Raw genomic sequence first — 22,512 nt, 5'->3', positions numbered from 1 at the left:
AAGATATCTCACACAGCACATTCAGAATTCAAATAAATAAAGTGGTCTTTGTTGTTCCTTCAATCTTTTGTCCCTAGGGCTTTTCTCATTTGAGATATTACAGAAAGAATGTTAAGTTTTCTTCAGGGAATTGGATTAAATGACCTCTGGCATTATACGAGTCAAAACAAAAAACAAGTTACTATGATTTAGATGGTAATCTGCATGCAAAGTGTCCAACATTTCTGGGTGTGACTGGGTGGATTTGAAGAATACACATCTCTCATATATGTCCTTGTTCCTCTATCCAAACTTAACATGGAAATCTACTGTCCTCAAATAAAATTGTACTTTCTCACTTGTTTGTTGGAATCTCCCTAATTGGTCCAGCCTAACCTGTTAATCTCAGAAGTCACTAAACTGAGAGAAAGAACAGTATTTTTTTCTTTGCTTTGGAGTCATAGAAATGAAAGTGGCTAACAATGAAGATTTTGCTGATTCAATAGAAGAGTAGAAATACTTTTAATTCTGGCCCTGCTGGGTGTTGCTAATGCAGAGCCAGAAAGAATTTCCTATATTCTTATTTTTTCTTTGTATCTCTTTGTGAGCCATCAAACAGGCACAACTTGATATAGAAATTTACTAAATTTCATTCAAAGACATCATCTACTTTTTTCTATTTAGTTATATATATTGTTTTCAAATATTAGAACTTCCCTTTATGTAATTAATAATTGTATATGCATAATAAAATAAGCAATGCCACGAAAGCTACACATTTAATATATATTCCCTGTACCTATCAAGGAGAGCATGAAATCCAGCAGGCCATAGTTGCTCTATGAATTCTTTTAACTTTCTGCCTGAAGATAACATTTATTTTAATCATTGAATACCCCTGTGTCTAGAGAATTACATAACTAATAATCAGCTCTGTGTTTTGATTCCTTTATGTCTAGACATCTGTCTGTGAGGCACTTGTCATTTCTCTGCTGAGAATTACATTACTTCCATATAGAGTTTCCTTGATTGTAAACTCTTGTTCCACAAAATCCAGAATAAAACTTGGTGACATTAGAATTTGTCTCTAATCTCTGGCATACTGGTTTTAATGCTTCTATTGTTGGACTATTTCACAAATATAGCACATATTTTTACTTACCTTGGACTCATGCAAATCTCTGCAATATAAAGGGAAAATTATTCCATATCACACAAACTAGTTTTGACATGTTTTTCATAGTTATGTTTGATCTGGTTTTATGTAGAATTTTTCCAGGGTTTTAATTGCCATTGTTTTTTCAAATATGCAAATGTTTCTGCAAATGCATATCTGTGTGGATTGTGTGGGGTGTCTTTTGGGATTGAGGACATGTCAAAGGAAATTTTAATCAAGTCCTAAAGAATACTACAAAAGAAAGATTTTTAAGCTGCTATTATCATTTCTCTTCTTTTCTCAAAGTTCCATAAACTTTGACAAAATTTAACGATATTATATAAAAAAATCAAAAATAATATACACTGAACTAAGGTTAAATAGGTCAAATTTTTATTTGCCAAAGTTCCCTCTAGGATTCACCTTCCAGCCTGTTGCATGATGGAAACACACACACACACACACACACACACACACACAATCTGTCAAGTAAATGCCTAGAAGAATTTGATAAAATAAAATATTTTGCTCAGAATGTGATTATAAATCTACTAATTAAGAAAAGTTATGGCTTAAATGCATAACTGAATGGATTTAGTCTATTTATAAGGAAGTTATAATTACTAAAGTTTACCATAACTAAGATTACTGAAGGAGTATTATAATCAGCTATGAACATGGACTACACAGGTACACTAAACCCTGGTGTTTTCAGGAAACTCATGTGATTCAAGCAACATAGATGGACCTGTCAGGGATTATGCTCAGTGAAAATAGCCAGAAATAAAAAGAAAAATATTGGATGTTTTCACATATAGGAAGAACGTAAGAGAACCAAATAAGGGGTCTTGGAAAAAAAATAATGAATTAAAAATAAAATTAACGTGCAAATTGTGAATCGGAGACACTCTGTAGTAGAGGGGGCAGGAGAGGAATCAAAGCAGGGAGGAACAGAACACAAGAGATGATGGTGATGATGCACAGGTGAATGGGTGGTGGGAAATTTATGCACTTCTGAGAGGGGAAAGCATAGGGTATACAAAAATAAAGAATGCTGTAAAATATATATAAAATTTAAAATAAAAATAAGTTGTCAGAGGTAAGCAAGATGCAAATAAAATTGAAATATTAAATGGCAGCACACCAAATTTCTTAAAAAGTTAAGAGAAAATATTATTTCTGGCTTAGTGATGTGATATCTCTTTGTGGAAAACATGGCTCTGAGATCAGCTTCGGAAAGAAGATTGATGTTAAACAGACGAGTGTTCCTATGGAGGGAGTCGCAAACAAATGGGAGAACAGAAAGACTTGCTTAGGAATCAGCTTGGCTGGGATTCATGGCATGGAGCTAGAAAAAAGCTGAAAATAAAGATGTGACCAAATACAGAGTTTAAAGGATATGAAAGAAATTTCTATGTATCTGTAATTTTTTAGAAAAGTAATATCAGACAATCTATTAAAAAACACAAACATTCTTTTTACTTAGAGAACATTATAAAAATACTATGTAGAGGCCCTCCCTGGTGGCGTAGCGGGTTAAAGCTCTGCACTGAGAGACTGAGGCCACTTCCGCATGAGTTCAATTCCCGCCTGCCCCGGAGGTGACCACATGGCGAGGCAGACCTCTCCTGGCTCGCCTGCTGCTCCCCTCAGCAGTGTACTTCGTCGATCTGCCTGTTCTGCTCCCCACTCTGTCTCTGGTGAGGCCTCTCGCCGCCCCTGAGCCTCTGGCCTGTACCCCAGTTCTGTATGTACAAATAAAAAATAAAATCTTAAAAAAAAAAATACCATCTAGATTAGCTGCAGATCATTTCTTATCATATGGACCAGAGCTATAGTTTTTCTTACCAGATTATAAATTATATATGAAAAAGAAATTCAGATTGCTTGAATATCAAATATATCATTGAGAAATTTTAATTCAATGGGATGTGGCATGCTTTATTTTATTCTATAGCTTAATTAATGGATTGGTTGATTATAATTAATTAATATAAGTAATCAACTAATTTAATTATATTTTACATCATTGTTCATTTTTAAACAATGTATACTTCACCCCCGTCAAGTATAGACCCCATAGAATTTCCTCCCCCAATTCGTCCATGCATCATCACCATGGTCCCCTGTGTTCCTCCCACCTTCTGTCCCTTCCCTGGTGTTGCTTCTGACCCCACTCCCTCACCTTCCCTTGCAGGCTGTCTCTGGCTTACCTGGCTTTTTATTATTATTATTATTATTTCCCCTGTATTTTACTTTCTTCCCCTTTATTCCACCTTGAAGTGAAACCATCTGGTATTTTTCTTTTTCTTTCAGACTTATTTCACTGAACATGATGCCTTCTAGCTTCATGATTTGTTAAAGATTTATTTATTTATGCACACAAGAACTGGGGTGCAGGTCATAGATGATGGGGTGAGGGGATTCACTAGAGAGAGAATGGGGAGCAGAACAGGCAGACTGATGAAGTACACTGCTGAGGGGAGCAGTGGGCCCCAGGAGAGGTCTGCTACACCATGTGGGTCAGCTCCCTGGCCAGGGGTTGAACTCAGGCTGCAGTGACTATTTACAGCTTCATAGTGCTTTGCTTTAACCCATTGTGCCACCAGGGAGGGCTCTTTCCATGCTTTCTTAAGGGGCATTTATAATGCAGTAGGATTTAAAAGGCCATTAACAAGCAGAGTACTTGGGGACATGTAAATAATTAACTTTAACTAAGCTATGCCTTGGGAGGAAGCAAATATATCTTTAGGATATAAATTTTACCTAAAATTTTACTTAGCATTTGAGCTTAAGATCCCTCAGGAGTAATGTGGTGATATAAATATACAGTCTGTATTTGGACAGCTCATTTGAAACTTTTGAAGGAATAAAGTAACTCTCCTGCCTACAAACCTTTTATTTCCTTTGGAATGACCGTCTAGCATTTATTTCACCTAGTAGTATGGCATTTAGTGCTAAAATGGTATGAAAATTGTAATTTTAATATATAAATTGATGGAAATTAAAAACCCAAACTTGTCTGTAGCACTCACTCTGCTGAGAAAATTCCAAGTCAAAGCCTTAAAGAAAATAATTCTAATACAGAATAAATGTTGTTTCAAGGAAGAGAGAACAGAAAAAGTTATAAAAGAAGAATAGCTAAAGAGTAAGTACAGAGGAAAACATGTAAGTTATTTATTGATCTTTTACCATAATCCTGCATAAATATATAGTATGTGTTGAAAAATTCTTTTAACAGCTGTAATAAGAAAATGCAGTCATTAGCAATTAAGTTTAAAATAGACTTATGTGAATTCTATAATCTAAGATATTATTGAACTAGAGAGCACAAGATTGTAAGAGGATCTGTTTGCTTACTGAGGGTGAGATAACATATCTGGAAGAATAATATCAAAATCATTGACAACTATTGCCTAATTTATTGAATGGCAGCATATAAAAAAGAGACACACTATTACAACTCTAGGGAAGTCCTAAAATATGCCAAGAAGAAGATAATTTTAATTCTGTAGAGATACTAAGATTGAGGTAATTGAGACTCAATCCTTCATTTTATGGAAAGGAAATTTAGAAGTCCAGAGAATACAAGATCACAAAAGTGAAAGGTGGAAGTTCTGGTTATTCCTCCAAATAATCTTTCTCCTATTTTTCTTACATGACCACCAGCTAATCAAATGCATTATCACCACTCATACTTGGCTTCCACTGAAGCATGTCAGTCACACTTGTTCCTTTCTAGGGCTGGTATATGTACATCGGGACCATGGGTTGATTCCGTTTGTGGTGTTTCATAGACTTTAGCCTGAGTTATATTTTAGAAAATTCAGATCATATAACATTTGCCTCTAGATTTACCTATGTTTCATTATTCTGCTATTTCTCTCAAATGTGGATTTAGGTAATTTGTATCTCATTAATAAGAAAAGTCTCTTTTAATATTTGCTTGTACTTCATTAAAAATAGCTATTTTCCTTAATTATTTGTATATTACTATTTGAGTCATGGGGGTAAGAGTCATAACTTTTGCCAGAAAGCATTTTTATTAAAATTAACCTTTGGATATGAATATTTACTAAAGGATTATTTTGTGGATTGGGCAAAGGTATTTATGTCTACTAAGGCAGGCAGGGATCTCAATTGGCTGGAAAAGTTAGTAGAAATCACTAAGTGTGTGCTCCTATGGAGTCATATCACATCAAGTTAGTAATTCAAACAGAATAGTCTCATTACTCTTATTGCTCAATATGGATTTGTGACTTATATCATTTCAGGTGATTCATGTATTTTATCTACACTGAGCCATGGAAAATAGGAATAATGTCACTGTGTTTATTCTCTTGGGACTTTCCCACAGCAAGAATATTGAAATCACCTGCTTTGTCTTATTTTTATTTTGCTACATAGCAATTTGGATGGGTAATATGCTTATAATGATTTCAATCACATGCAGCCAGCTAATTGAACAACCCATGTATTTCTTCCTAAACTACCTCTCACTCTCTGACCTTTGCTACACTTCCACTGTGACGCCCAAACTAATGACTGATTTACTAGCCGAAAGGAAGTCCATTTCCTATAGTAACTGCATGATACAGCTCTTTACCACCCACTTATTTGGAGGGATCGAGATCTTTATCCTCACTGGGATGGCCTACGATCGCTACGTGGCTGTCTGCAAGCCCCTTCACTATACCACCATCATGAGCCGGCAGAGGTGCAACGCGATCATCGTAGCCTGCTGCACAGGGGGATTTATACACTCTGCCAGTCAGTTTCTCCTCACCATTTTCTTACCATTCTGTGGTCCCAATGAGATCGATCACTACTTCTGTGACGTGTATCCTTTGCTGAAATTGGCTTGTTCTAATACACATATCATAGGTCTCTTAGTCATTGCTAATTCAGGCTTAATTGCTTTGGTAACTTTTGTGGTCTTGATGCTGTCTTATTTCTTCATATTGTACACCATCAGGGCATTTTCTGCCGAGAGCCGCAGCAAAGCTCTTTCCACTTGCACTTCTCATGTGACGGTTGTAGTTCTATTTTTTGCACCTGCTTTGTTCATTTACATTAGACCTGCCACAACTTTCCCAGAAGACAAAGTATTTGCTTTGTTTTACACCATTATTGCCCCCATGTTCAATCCTCTGATTTACACGCTCAGGAATGCAGAGATGAAGAGTGCCTTGAAGAAAGTGTGGTGTCGTCACCTTCCCTTGGAAGGAAAGTAAGGTTTGCTGTCCAGAGTGTTTTACTAAATGTGCCTGTGAATCACATCCATTTTCATCCTTTCCTGGCCTCACTGCTGGAAGAGATGAGTAAAGCAGAAGTATAAACCCTCTGAAGTTTACTCTGTCTACACTGCAGGAGTATAAACCCTCTGCTGTTAATGTCTACAATGCCTCCTCAGTAGAACATTATTCTCTTCATACATCCATCATCTGACTTTATCCTTAAAAACTGTGCTTGCACCTTACACAATTTGAATTTACTAGACAATGTCTTTAACATAAAGGATTCTATCACCTGCTTGCCATCATATTGCAGATCCCTTCATTCATTTTTCCCACATCAAAACCCTAAAGAGGTGGATAAGATAGAGCTCTCTGTTTTTAAGCTTTCTACTCAATTCTGAAGACAGAAAATTGTATATATCACACACGTAGTATGCATGAATTACCACGAACTGAGAAATACTGTGGAATCCGCAAATATTAGCAGTCAGAAATTACCAGTATAACCAGTGACCTTCTCTTTATACACACCACCTTCCAAAGGCAAGCGTACTCTTAATCTAAAAAAAAAAAAAGAATTGATCTTACATACTTTTGTATGGATTGTACTTTTCAGTGTCTGTGTTCTTGTTTTGATACTTAGCAGCTTCATTCCTCATATTTTGTGTATTTTGTGGTTATTTTCATTGATATGTAGTTTCTCATTTTATAAATATTAGATAATTGAATTACTAATTCTTGATAACCTCTCATTTTATAAATATTAGATAACTGAATTACTAATTCTTGATAACTAGACATTCAGATAATTCATTTAGCGCTTTTATAAGTAGTGTCTTGCCAAGGATTTGGGAAACTGTGTTTTGGTAAATATGTGTATTATATTGCTTTGTTAACATGCTTATATTGTATTAAGATTTATAAATTTGAGATATTATTTGTGGACTGTGTTATTACCCTTCCAAAAATCTTATTGACATAAAAAGCATGCAATACAAATAATTATTAATAGCAATACACTAAAATGAATGAACCAAAATGTTTGGAAACATGTGATATGTGAAGCTTTACACACTTCTAGAATCCATCTAGTTAAACCAAACTAGTAATCAAAGGTGAGTAGAATAAAGCAGTAAGATAGCTTACACCACAGAGAGCAGAATAACTCTAAGAAACAGTGTACAGATTATGTTTGTGATATTAACAGATAAGTAATCACTATTGGTAATGTTAATATATATAGACTATTCTTGGGAATATATATAGTTGCTTGCCATAACAAGAAAAACTGGTAAGTTCCCTTATTTAGCTCCCAGAAAGCAAGTGAATGAATGAATGAATATTAAAAATAATATTTTTCAGAGACTTCTATTCCTGGCAAATTGGAATAAACATGCTTGTATAGAAAGTCAAAAATAAGGAAAATATTCAGTCTTTACAAAAGCATACTATTACACAGCAAATATATAAGGAATATATAAGGAGCATATTTGGAAACAGCTATTGCAAGTGTGTCACACAATGTCAGTCAGGATTGCATTTTTCAGATACAAACTATAATAGCCGTGTGCTTGTCAAATATATTTTTTTAATTATAAAGCATAATATAGTAACACAAGTCTCAGAAATGTGCAGGACATTAATAAACAAATGAAATGATCTAAGAGGTAAGAAATAATTTAATGAGAAATTCAAACAAAACAGACAAGCTATATTTAAAAAATAAAAAGATTATACCAATGGAATTTTAGACATTAAAATACTGTAACATAGATTTAGAAAGGTACAGCAATGAAAAAAAATTAGACAACATGAGTGATGCCAGAAATAAAAGAGCTACATGTGTTTGTTAGACTCTAAGATTTGGGTAATAGTGAAAAAAATAGTTGAAGTGATTATTACTGATAATTTTCCAGATTTGCTGGAAATGTATTTGAAAGAAATAGACAGTTATTCCTGAAAAATCATAGACACAACACTGCAATTTATAACTTAAATTATAGAAAGAGTAGACGACAGAAGAAAATGGATTTAGTGAATATACTAAAAGAAAAACTCACTACTGAATTCTATAATTTGATATATTTTTTTCAAGAGCAAGAATAAAATGAAGAATTTTCAATAAAAATAAAGAAAATAAAACAACTATAAAAACCAACCTCACTAACATAAGTTGTAAAGAATGTTTTCATTAAAAGGAAAAATGTTATTAAAAAGGAAGATAAGACATTTTAGATGGAATATTAAAAGGAAAGTGATAATCGTTATATGTAAAGCTAAAAATTGTATTAAAAATTACAATCTTCCCTAATATATCAGCCAAACTATAGGAAGGGAGTAAAAATCATGGTCCATAGCAAATTGCCTGAAGCCAGTACTGCACCACACTTAATGGAGACCCAGGCATGGACTAATGCACCACGCGTGTCATAAGACTCAATTCTTCTAGCTGCCCAATTCCATCAGGCTTTTTCTGAAGGGGACTGCCTTTCATATGATCGGGAAGAAAAATTAGCTATCACCTCTAAGGACAAATATAACCAATATTAATAATATATTAAGTTTTTTCATGACTTATTGAAAGTTTTTGTGATAATAATTTATATTAGTATAGTTGAACATGCAATTAACTCGCCATAAGGAAAATTCAAGAAATGTATACCAAAGTTCATTCTTACTGGCCATATTTAGCTCTGATTATTTATCTCTAATTCAAACACACAAATATTTTTCTTACTTTTATTTTTTCCACAGTTACATTCCCTTTTTGGTAAAAAGCCTTCTGATGACACCAAAGGAAGCCAATCTTTATAATTGTTTATTGCCCACACACCACTCGAGTTCCATAGTTCCATAGTTCCAGCGAAAGTTTCAGCAGCAGCCCCGGGACCAGCAGACAGCTGTGTCAAAGCGCTGCTGTTTTTAGATTTGGGGAGACGGTGAAAGTGTAACAGGAAAGAAGAGAATGAAAACCCACAGGTGGATTCTGGGCTTCTTCTGGGACACTGGGGGCCCTTTTCTCCATGATGGAGAGATGGGGAGAAAAAAATCAAGGAAAGATACTGAGCCTGAGATGTTTTAAGAAAGTAAAGAAGGAAATTGGAAAACACACACACACACACACACACACACACATCGATGCAATTTATGAAAATAAGTAAAATGGGTGTTTTTTGTGAAAAACATGAAAAATATTTAGTTCAAACAGATCAAATTATAACAATTACCATTTTTTTCCCCAAACAACTTACAGTTTCACCCTCTTAATAAATATTTTTTTTTCCAGAGATAGGAATAGCCAAGCTACGTGATTTTCAATGTTATTCTACTGTGGCTGCCCCAGTACAACCAAATTATTCCCTTCTTCTTCATTAGCATCCTTTCTTTATCCACACCCCACCCTAAGCCTTGCTTTCTTTATAAGTACAATCAATGCTACCTTAGTTCTAGGCTCATACATTATTTTTTAAATTAAATCTTATGAATTTCCAGTAATGAATGAGAATTATAAAGAATATTCTTTTCCCAATTTAGAACAATGGTCTAGGGGTGCAAAGTCTCCATTATTTGGAAGGTGCTTGCGCAAAGACACATGGCGGCCAAGGCAGTGCTAACTTCACGCATGCGCACCAAGGGATGCCCACTTACACGGCAGGTCCCTGGTCGTTCTTCAGCATTTGGCAGTCTTCACAAACTTTCTGTGTAATGGTCCTAATAACAACTGCAGCAATAATATTAATAAATGAATTTCTCACTTTTTTTGGTATTGGGGTTGAGATTTGTTTGTTTTATTCTATTCAAACGTTATTGATTTGCCATTTATTTGTATAACTATATAATTTGGGGAGTCCAAATTCATGCCTCAATAGGTGTGCAAGCTTCACCAGCAGTCACCAAAGGTCCAGTGCCCGCGTCCTATCACATTCCTGCCCTGCCCCCTCCTCCAGGACCATGCCCAATGATAACCATCATTATTTTCACGGACTCTAAAGGGTCGTTTTTTCTTTTTGACACTTTGATTTCTTGACATATATAATCCACCTATGAGTGAAAACATCTGATAGCTGTCTCTCGCTTTCTGCCTTTTTTTTATTATTATTATTACAATTGTCTTAAGACCTATTTATATCCTCCAAGGCATTATTTTATTTATTTATTTATGTTTTGGTTTTCATTTTCTATTTATTTTAGGGATTGAGGTGAGAGGGGATCTTTAGATTGGAAGTTAGCCCAAAAAGTGTTCTGCTCACTTTCAAACAATTTGTTCTTCTGTAAACTACATAATTTATGATTTCTCAACGTTAAGAAAAGGTGAGTTTTTGTTTATGCTCAAACTTCTCTGAGTATAGAGGGTTAATTTACTGTGTCATAAATATTTTTTTTAAGGACTTGGTAGGAATTAAGCTATTTCCAGCTGTAGGTTGGGTACCTTTTCTTTGGGGAAATGTCTCATCCCATACTAAATGTGAGGGGGAGGTTTGGGGTTATAATGTCTCAGGTAGTCTACTTTAAATGCCACTTGGAAATTAAACAGAAAACATCTATGTACATTTCTATCCCATGACGATATACAATTTTTGGCTAGAAAGCAAACAAAAACATTTTCAATGTAAACGCCAATGCTTTTATTTCCTTTTAGATTAAAAAATCAGAAGAGACTGCTACTATCAGGAAAACAGAGAAGTTCTAGAATCACGTCTCACATAATGGACTGTATGGTGAAATACATGAATCTTTAGCATTGAATTTTACACCTAGACTGCATTCAAAATACTGAGTCCCACTTTTTATGCAGAGATAAAGAAATTTATCTCATGAGATTATCATCGGTAAGTAAATATCCACTCAATCTATAATAAAAAATTGCTTTTACAGAAAAAAATGAGTTTCCATACATACAATGTTTTACCTATATATATGGTGATTTTACATATGCATTTTTGCCTAATTTACAGCAAGCTTGCAAACATTTAATGTAGCAACTTATGTAACTTAGTACAATTCAAAGAATGGGTACCATTATGTTCCCCAGCAGGTGTCAAAGTGAAATAGATCTTGTTCTGGGCTGATTTTAGGAAATTCATAGAGGAGAGGATGACAGCAAAAGTGTCACATGTGGTTATATTCGAGAAAGTAAAAAGATTGATATATAGAATGAATGTGTGACTTGTATTTTAGGCAGGCTAGGAAAAAAAAAGAGGAAAAGAGGCATAAAGGCATAAATAAAGAAAGATGCCAGAGTAGAGATCCCTTATTCTTCTCCTATCTGTATTAAGCATATAGTACAGATGTCATGTGAAGTGTACAGAGTATATAGGAAGTGTTACAATGAAAAAGTCCCTAATAGGATCCTGTGTTTCAGTGTGGCAAATTTGATGAGGAGGAATGAGAACAGGATGAACAGGGAGGAAAAAGAGAGATTGCATTAGCACAGCAGAAGCTTGGTTCCATCTTGGAGAAAAATTCAAGTCTTTGGGCAAAATGCAGCTTTACTCTGACATTCCTGATTTAGGCAAGTTGGTGGCAGAAATAACCAAAAATATAGGGTAATCTGTCTCTACAATACTGTTCATTTGCATCTGACAATAAATTATCAGTATGCAGGCAGTGAGAAAATAATTAAAATACATCTGAAAATAATCTGTAGCATTTATCAGTATTTATTCAAATTGTAAAGGCTACTTGATTTTCTATTTGCAAAACAAGGATAATAAAAAGATCATTTGGATCTTGTTAGAATTAATGATTGAGCAATGTCCGCTGCTTAGAGCTGCTTCAAGGCACATTCATTTTTGGGGCTTTGAAGTTTAAACTTATACTATGTGAAATATTTGCATGCCTTAAAAAATATATATATAAAAACAAAAATTTAAAAAAGAAACAATAGGAATCTAGGGAAGGACTGATTCCCCTGGTTTGTGAGGAAAGATAGCAAGACCAGTTTAAATTTTAAAATAAGTTTGACCAGTTTAGTGGCTAGAATGTGAAATTGGGATAGAAATGTCATTGCTCCTGTTTTAGATCACAAGGATGTGGACTCTATTCAGGATGTGGATAACTATTTTTAAGATGGATGTGACTTCTGAATCTCTTAGGAAATGCCCATTTTAGTTTTCTGTTTGTATTTCATAAATTTATGGCACAAGTATTTACAAAAGTACATAGTATTTGTGCAATTTTTCAAATTTAAAACTGATCTAAGTAATGGAATTCTCTTTGGGAAATTTATTTTGATTTTCTAAACTTAATCGCACATGTCCAGGAACTTACAGATTTAATTTTAAAGTGTTCCCAAGTCAGGTATGATCCTTGTTACATAGTAGGAACATAAAAAAGAAAAAAAAAAACCTCTTTAATAAATAATGTATTCATTTTTTGTTTGCCCTCAGCATGTTGAACATCTTATTTTATGCAATTGGTTTGAACTTTTGCAATGTCCCACGTAGTACTGAGAAAGTGAGTGTGATCATTTTAGTTGACACATTGGATAAAGAGAAGTTAGGAGGAATTAAAGAACTGGCTAGTTTCATATGGGGGAGATCTGTGTTATTGCTGACATTTGACCTTGTCACTCCTGACCTCCTGCTCCTTCTTGAAATACAGAACCATACAATTGGACATCTTGTAATCTAAAACTCTAATATTAATAAAAAAGATACTGGGCATAATATGAAGGTGATAGGAATGTCATGTTAATTTAAATGCCATGGCTGGGGGCCTCCCTGGTGGCACAATGGGTTAAAACACAGCAATATGAAGCTATCCTGCATCACTGTAGCTCTGGCTGTGAAATCTTGGGATATTAACCTATGGAGGAGAGACAGCTAAATGAACAAGGATACTGAAAGTCTTCTAATTATTTATTTGGGCAGTACAGTTTCTAGGGGGGGAAGAGGGAAAGAGTAAAACTATTCCACCTACCGTGGAAATTTTAGATTTGTACATTTCCTATAAAATCATGTTTTTCTTCAAGGAATGAAAAGATCAAGTACTAAAGTGACCTTGAATTCTTGGAAAGGACTAAAAGTATGTTTACAAGTACAGAAGTATAGAAGGACATTGGTGGAATAATTGGAAATAAACATATCCACAATCTAAAGCTAAAAAAGAAATGTTTATTCAAAAAATGTGTATGCAGATATATAGTTATTTAATTATTAAGATTTTACATGTTATTGTGAAAAAAATTCCTTGGGACATTATTTTTTTCTTTTTATATATAGCACAGCCAAAATTTATTTATTTAAAATATTAAAATTTTCATTTTTAAAACTTAACATCATTTTCATTTAAATTGATTTTATTACCAGTAAGTCATATAGCCTTTGTGCAAACACTCACTTACTGAAACCCAGTGTGTGTCAAGCAAGTTTTATTCATGCCTGTGTGCTTTGTTCTAACTGAACTTGTAGACAATCTTTGGTTCTCAAGTTTATGTATTTTATTATCATTTTAATCTATTTATGTAAAAAAGAATGTAACAGTCATTTAGGTTAATTCTGGTATCATATTTTCTTTATTACTTTTTATAATGTTGATAAATATGCAACAATTCCCTTTTGTGCATAGAACTCAACCAAGATAACATTTTAATGCCATATTTCAAAATGGAAATTTCATGATAAAAAGAAAGATTGCATAGAGATGGACTTCTACCCTGCAATTGCCCAACTTACCTCATTCATTTCACTTTAAATCTGGTTGTTTCAACCTATCAGCAAGCAAGCTATTCCAGAAAAGGAAATGTGTTTCTTATAAGCTCGCTTTCTTAGGCCGCACAAAAAGTGACAGCATTTCTGTTTATGCTATGAGCACCTGTATCTATTAATACTATTCCTGTTCACTCAAAGAAAACCTGATCTGATAAATTATTGGATGAGCTGATCCATGCGAAATTTAAACTCAGTTATTTTAAAATATAGTATGGGGAACTGATTAAACAAATGAATTTATTTCTCCACACTCACTTAGGCTCACACTATGCTAATCCATATTTCTCATGCTGACCGGTCATTTTTTTCTAGGCAAATCCATTGTGTCTCATTTGCGGTAGTCCATGGAAAATATAAACAACGTCACTGAATTCATTCTCTTGGGACTCTCCCAGAACAAACGAATCAAAAACGTATGCTTTCTACTATTCTTAATTTGTTACATTGCTATCTGGATGGGAAACTTGCTTATAATGATTTCTATCACATGCAGTCAGCTAATTGACCAGCCCATGTATTTCTTCCTCAATTACCTTGCTCTCTCAGATCTGTGTTACACCTCAACAGTGACACCTAAGATGGTCACTGATTTGCTGGCAGAAAGTCACCTGATTTCTTATACTAACTGCATGACACAGCTCTTCACCATGCACTTCTTTGGGGGCATCGAGGTCTTCATCCTCACAGTTATGGCCTATGACCGCTACGTGGCCATCTGCAAGCCCTTGCACTATGCAGTCATTATGAACAGGCACAAGTGTTTCGCCATGGTCTTTGCTTGCTGTGCTGGAGCATTTCTGCATTCCTTTGTCCAGTGTCTCCTCACCATCAGCTTGCCTTTCTGTGGCCCCAATGAAATAGACCACTATTTCTGTGATGTGTATCCTTTGCTGAAACTGGCCTGCACTGACACATATGTAGTTGGGATCCTGGTGGTTGCGAACTCAGGCATGATGGGCTTGGTGACTTTCATGGTCCTAATGCTGTCTTACTGCTTGATACTATACACCATCAGGGCTTACCCAGCAGAGAGCCGCGTCAAAGCTCTTTCCACTTGCAGCTCCCATGTCTCAGCTGTGGCCCTGTTCTTTGTGCCTGTCCTCTTCATCTACATTAGACCGGCTGTGACTTTTCCAGAAGACAAAGTGTTTGCTCTTTTCTACACCATCATTGCTCCCATGTTCAATCCCCTGATTTACACACTCAGAAACATGGAGATGAAGAATGCCTTGAGGAAAGTGTGGTGCAAGAAACCGTTTTTGATTGGGAGGCAAATCAGCTGAATAAGAAGAAGAAGAAGAAGAAGAAGAAAAATAAATAAGAATAAACAAGCAACATGGATAGTGGATGAGCTCATTACTATTATAATTTACATTTAAATCCTTTCTTCTTTATTTATTGATCAACTTCTTAACTATATCTTCTTTAATAATTTGAGTCATGATTACCTTGTTCAAGTTCTGCTACACTTTTTCATTATTTCCCCCCCCTTGATTGCTTTTTATTCGTAAGTTGCTACAAAATATAATCTTTCTAATCTCTGTATAATGAATGTCCAGATGTACATATGAATTTGCAGATGGAGAAATGTGATTGAGTTGTCCTTAAAAGGAACATGTTGTATAGGTACTAACAATTCAAAGGAATTGTTATTACAGAAATTAATAATTGAACTGAATATCTATTAAATTACTATGCTGTCTACATCATGATATATGCTGTTTTGTACTTTACTAGGTAATCTGAAACAATGAAAAATTGTTAACAGATATTTTATATTTAATATTTATTTTTATTAAACTCTTACATTTATTTTGAAATGAAATGGATTTTGATTAAACTTATTATTGCAAAGTTATGCTAATAACAGAGATGGCAACTATGATTAAAGTAATTTCTTGTCATGTCTAATAAAAACATATGTTGTTAAACATTGATAACATGCAGATGAATAAAATCTTCTTTATTGACAGGCCCTAAAAATACAGCTGTGTATTCCTCCTCTTTTTCTTCCTCTATGAAATAGAGTTAGTAGAGCTACCTTATAAAGGATGAGGTTGAAAAACGATAGTATTTTCTTTAGAAAAGAAACTGCAAAATCACTTTATTATAGTTGCTGATGTCTCTAATAGCTGTAAGTTTTGTGAGATATTTTGATCTTTTATCATATATATTTCATTTTATACTTAAAATTGATGTCATATTAGAACTATAAGCATAGGATGTTTGATATTTATATTAATGAATGTTTAAGTAATGTTTAGTTCCTAGTAATACACCTATGCTCAAATAAAATATTTCAACCAACACAAAATATTTGTGGCAATTTTTCAAAAGCTCCACAAACTCTAGTTTTGAAATAATGATCTACTTTGAATCTGCTTTATTTTACAAATGAACAAGCTGAAAATTAAGGAGTTAAATATTTCTAAGTATGAAAGTGCATCATTAAGGAGCATCAAAGAAAGGCCTTCAAATAGGCAGAAAAGGGAAAAAAAATCTGTAAACTGATCATAGTTGTCCATATTTTATCTCCACTTACCAGCAAGGGAGAGTCTTCCAAAAAGCCAGATATAGATTTCACTCCTGGTGGGGACATAAGAGATAGCTGGAAAAGCTTTTTATACAGACACAATAGAGGAAGGACTAGTTAAAGTTTTTAAGTGTAACACTTAAAGTTTGTAAGTGAATAGACTTAGCTTCTTGAAGAATCTGTATTTAATTACAGTAAAATCTATGAGAACCTTGCTTAAATATTTTCCTGCCCAGAAGGGCCTTAGCAGATTGTCAAAATGTCTTTCCTCCAATATAAAGAATGTTTTATCTTAGGAAATTTATTTGACAGGCAATCCTCACTTCAGTTTCACCAAGGAAAAAAACTTTCTCCTATTGTGATTTTGTGCTCTCCTGGTCTATGAATAAATTATTTACTTAAATAATTTTTATAATTGGAGTTGAAATTTTAAATTTGAACTTGGGCTCAATATTAATTTGAAAAAAATATTGGCAACAATAGCATGTGTATTGATAATCTATGTCTATATGATATATATACACATATACACATATATGATATTTGCTATAAGTATGTATGTACCAAAGTGTATATACAAACAGATCCTGTATTGAATCATTATTCAGAGCAACATGCCATATAGAACAGAGAACTGGGTTGTACACTGTGATGTTCTGCTTAGGATTATGTGTTTGCTTGTTTGTTTGCCCACTTAGGTACAATGATAGTGATTCACAAACACACAAAAACCTGTTGTTTGTCTGGTATAGAAAATGAAAACCTAAAATTATAGCATAAAAGGTCAGGTAATTATTTTCTGAATGGAGCTTGTGTGTGCAGTTGTTGTATGGACTTTATTGCCTTTTATACCTTGAGACTAATTTGTATATCCTTTTAGGTAATGAACTTTCCAAATAATGACTGAACATGTCAAAGGTTGTATTTCACTTAGTATTATGTGCAGAAACCAATGTTACTTTTGGTTCAGACAAAACAATATGTACCAGGCATTCACATTCTGATAGAAGTACTGAAATCCATTGTATAAGTAAATACAAAGCTAACAAAATAACCATAGGATAATAAAATTAAAATAAAAAGACAACAATAATTAATCCATCTTTATTCATTATGCTTTCTATACTGATCTGAGAGCATATTCTTTCAAGTGCCTCATGAAAGTCAGTGGAATTTCTAGATATCTTCAAATACTCTCTAGTACTCTAGAGACTATGTAGCACTCTCTAATTATCCAGTGATCTGATTTTAATTCTAGCTTTTTCTGATATTGGAAAGATTTGCTCAGATTGACTTTATACCTATAGAACTTCAGCTTCACAGTTCTAAATATGAGCCAATTGCATTTAAATGGTTCCCTATGCTTTCCTATTGCAAAAATAATAATAATAATTTCAGTTGTAACAGTGTTAGCTGGCCAATGATATGGAGGTATATCTGTAACAACAGAATGATGATGGTAATGTGAGTGTTCTATGGTAATGTTACCATTTCTATTCTTGGCGGAAAGTCATTATCATAATCGTTAGCTTTGCGGTACACAACAGGAAATTATGCGGTAAGAGAGTCCTCACAAGACTGTGAAGATGTGTTGTGATTATCACTTCCATGTTCTAGGTGATTTGTTGGGTATATGTCCGGTCCTCAAATTGAGTTAACAATCTTGTGGTCCAGAATGTGTCCTTTACCAATAATTATCAGGTACTGATATTGGCAGAGAATTGCAGTTGATTTATGAACAAAACTAGTAGTGAAAGTGCAGTAGAAGAAAAGATTCTGCAGAAGAGTTTGGGAAAGTGCACTGGCAGTTTGGATGTGAAAAGCTCTGGAATGTCACTGGCTACAAAATGTCAGTGCAGAAGGTGTGGGTGTTTTTTGTTTTTGTGAAATATTGTGGGACAAAAATGAAGTAAATTAAATATTTTAGGTTATTTTCTAATTGGCGCAAGCAAAACATTGGAATTAGGTTTGTTTTGATTGCTTGGAGACCAGAATTATCTTCACTGTATGTAGTCACACCAAGAATGAGCTATATGAGTTTGTGTGTTGATTTGTTACACTTTTCTTTTTCGGCAGCCTAATGCTAAATATCTAAAATAATTATATAGTTAAAGGAACAACAGGGAAGGCACAGAAGATAGAAAAAGAAAACAAGAGAGGTAAACACAACAAAAAGCCTTGGGAAATGCCAAAGAAGCAAACATTTCAGTTCCTTTTTGGTTCTATTCATGTTGTCAGGAACAAGAGATAGAGACTTTGTAATCATTCTAAGCATGCGCATTCTAAAGATTTCTAGGTAGAGAAACCATATATCCAACAAGCACTGCGGTGAAAATCAGGGTGTCTTTCAGGTTATTTCCTTTCTTCCTATGATGCGGTGCCATAGTCTCTTTATAGCATTCTTCATCTCCATGTTTCTTAGTGTGTATATCAGAGGGTTGAGCATGGGGGCAAGGATGGTGTAAAAAAGAGCAAAGATTTTGTCTTCTGGAAAAGTAGTAGCTGGTCGAATATAAATAAAGAGTAAGGGAGCAAAAAAAAGGACAACCACAGTGACGTGGGAACTACATGTGGAAAGAGCTTTGCGGCGATTCTCTGCAGAGTAGGACCTGACCGTGTACAAGATGACGACGTAAGAGATCAGCAAGACCACAAAAGTCACCAGCCCCATCACGCCTGAGTTGGCGATGACCAGGAGACCGATTCTCCGCGTGTCTGTGCAGGCCAGTTCCAGCAAAGGGTATACATCACAGAAATAGTGATCTATTTCATTGGGGCCACAATAGGGTAAGAAGACAGCTAGGAGAAACTGACCAAACGAATGCAGGAACCCCCCTGCACAGGAAGCAGCGATCATGGCCTCACACCTGTGCCTGCTCATGATGATGGTATAGTGTAAGGGTTTGCAGATGGCCACGTAACGGTCAAAGGCCATCCCCGTGAGGATAAAGACTTCGATCCCTCCAAAGAAGTGCATGGTAAAGAGCTGTGTCATGCAGCCATTATAAGAAATGGTCTTCTTTTTTGACAGTAAGTCAATGATTAATTTGGGGGTCACAGTGGTAGTATAGCAGAGATCTGATAGGGAGAGATAGCTTAGGAAGAAATACATCGGCTGATTAATAAGGTGACTGCAAGCGATAGAAACCATGACAACCAAGTTTCCAATCAAAATCGCCATATAACAAAGCAAGAACAGTAAAAAGCAGAAAGCTTCTATTTCCTGTTTCTGAGAAAGTCCTAAGAGAATAAATTCTGTGACGTTATTCCTATTGGTCATGCTCCCGAGAAGTTTGCAGTCTCCTGAAATTAAATACATTATGAAGTCTTATGATAAATGCTTAAATATGGTGGTGCATAACTTTCTTTGGGACAGATGATGATGGAAGAGCAAAGGTTGATGAAATAAAAATTCAATTTTACATAGGAAGACTTTCTTGCATGTCCCCTCTTTCTTGTATTAACATTGTAAAATACAATTGTATTATAAAATGTAACAATAGATATATTTATATAACTTTTATAAAGATATTATATATAACTATTACAGAGATAAAAATAATATATTGGTGCTATTATGTTTGTCATTGACAGGTACACATAAATGAAACTCTCAGTGAAAATACAAAATTACATAAATATGAAGCATACTATGTAGGGTAGTCAAATATGAAGCATAATATGATGGGTAGTCATATATGAGAAATGCCCTACCAGATACCCTATGTACAAAAGTATTAAATAAAAAAAAACTCAACAAATTTATTTGAAATCATGAAGCATCTACAGTTGAAAACAATGAGTTATATTTCTCTTGTGCTTAATTCACAAATATACTTGGTTCTACAGATGAAGAATTATACTTCATAGTTAACCAAAGGATAACACAGCAAGTATGAATATTTCTGTTTTAAAAAATAACATCTGAAATGTACTCACTATTCAGTAAGACGCTTTAAATGTAATAATAATAGAAGACTAAGCTTGGATCTTACCCTCAGGCAATGTCTTACCCACTTGCATAAATTGGCTTCTTTTTAAGTGATGTACATAAATCTGTCAGTGCTTTCTCATTACTTATCCTGAAAATATATGCTCCTTTCAGCTCTTACAGCTTTTGTATCTTCAACTATATGAAATACTATACTTTAGTATTTAAAACATTTTCCCAGAAAATATTTTCTGTCCATCACTTAAGTACAGCAGCCATTTATTTGCAATTTATTTCAGAACTGCAATATTCCTTCTCTGTTCTTCCTTTCAGTGGAACTACCATTCAAATTTATTTGCATTTCAAATTTACATACGTTCACATAATTATATATATATATTCACATAAAATATAACTTTATATTTACATATTTATATATATGAAAAATATAAGTATATGCATACAAATTTCTATGTATGTGTATATATGTATATGGATGCATATACATATATGTGTGTATATGTATGTGTATATAAGTATGTGTGTATATGTATGTGTATATAAGTATGTGTGTATGTATATATATGTGTGTGTGTGTGTATATATATATATCTATATATATATATATATATGTGAAAAGAAACCTAAGTTAAATAAGTTAAATTTTAATTATTTTCTGTTTTTTTTTTCACATTTAACTTGCTACATGAGCTATTTAATTAAGTTTCCCTGTCTCCCTCCCTTCTAACCCCTTCACTGGTAGCCTAGAATTTTTTCTTTTTTTTAAGATTTATTTATTTGTGCATACAGAACTGGGGTACAGGCCAGAGGCTCAGGGGTGGTGAGAGGCTTCACCAGAGACAGAGTGGGGAGCAGAGCAGGCAGATCGATGAAGTACACTGCTCAGGGGAGCAGCGGGCGGGTCAGGAGAGGTCTGCCACACCATGTGGTCACCTCCGGGGCAGGCGGGAATTGAACTCATGCGGAAGCGGCTTTAGATTCTCAGTGCTGTGCTTTAACCTGCTGCGCCACCAGGGAGGGCCCAGCCTAGAATTTTTAATGATTCAACTCACTGGATTTCTGTGAGATTCCCTATCAGAAGTAGATCAGATTGTATTTGAAAGAGATAATGTAAATAGCACTTTAGTTATTGTGTTTATAGCCTGAAAGTGGGAAATACACGGGATGATTTGGAGCTATGAGAAAATCAGATAAAAATATTTTTAACAAAAACTTGTATATTTTAAACAAGACATAAAATCCCTAAAAATTGTAACCATATAAATGTAACTAATCTGGTTTATTAGAAAGAAAAGATAATTTAGTTTTTACAATACCAAATCTACATAATATAACACTCAAAAGTGATCATCTGTATCCCTGAATCACTTCAAATTATCATATTTCTTCATTTCAAGTATGTCTGTAAAGAGCTAAGAAGACACGGACTCCTATATACTATAAGAATCATTTCATATTTTTGTATTTTAAAAGCATAAATCCCTTATCAATAGATATTTTAAAATACTAGGCTACTGATATAAAATCTGACTCATACTATCTCAATGATTTTTAATAAGCTGTCTCTTTCACATATATTAATAAAAACAGGGCTATTGTAGGACATAAGCTAGATCTCTAAGAATGATTCTGTCCATGACTCTGACATAAAATGGGAACTGGAGTTAGCCCTAGGATATTGACTGCCTGCTACCTTTCTTCCGAAACATTTATGACAGTAACTGCAGGTGGTTGTGCCTCCTGTCTCTTTAAGGGCAGCAGACCTGATTACGCAACCACAGCTCAGTGACTGCTCTCCCAGACTGAAGAGACTCCCAGGCCTCTTTCCTTCCTCCACATCCTTCCTAGCCTACTTACTGCTTTACATTTCCTAAGCTCTTTATGTAGTCCAGGTACACAGAACCTTTCAGGATCCGTCATTTAAACTTAAGCATTTTCCCAGG

General features: G+C 34.4%; 3 protein-coding genes across 3 annotated transcripts; 2 read left to right on the top strand and 1 right to left on the bottom strand.

The window, feature by feature from the left end:
- The first annotated feature begins 5,439 nt into the window (after positions 1-5,439).
- On the top strand, positions 5,440-6,369 carry LOC101623881 (olfactory receptor 4P4). Its single transcript, XM_004683517.1, has one exon. It carries the CDS (start codon positions 5,440-5,442, stop codon positions 6,367-6,369), a length of 930 nt encoding a protein of 309 aa, XP_004683574.1.
- An 8,059-nt stretch (positions 6,370-14,428) lies between these two features.
- Positions 14,429-15,367, top strand: LOC101623644 (olfactory receptor 4P4-like). The gene has a single exon (XM_004683516.1). It carries the CDS (start codon positions 14,429-14,431, stop codon positions 15,365-15,367), a length of 939 nt encoding a protein of 312 aa, XP_004683573.1.
- Positions 15,368-18,964: 3,597 nt separating this feature from the next.
- LOC101623418 (olfactory receptor 4P4-like) lies at positions 18,965-19,897 on the bottom strand. Its single transcript, XM_004683515.1, has one exon. It carries the CDS (start codon positions 19,895-19,897, stop codon positions 18,965-18,967), a length of 933 nt encoding a protein of 310 aa, XP_004683572.1.
- Between the last annotated feature and the right edge of the window lie 2,615 nt (positions 19,898-22,512).

Source organism: Condylura cristata, unplaced genomic scaffold (genome assembly GCF_000260355.1).
Source record: "Condylura cristata isolate star-nosed mole 26May11 unplaced genomic scaffold, ConCri1.0 scaffold00015, whole genome shotgun sequence".
Lineage (NCBI taxonomy): Eukaryota > Metazoa > Chordata > Mammalia > Eulipotyphla > Talpidae > Condylura > Condylura cristata.
This window is presented reverse-complemented; position numbering and strand designations above follow the sequence as displayed.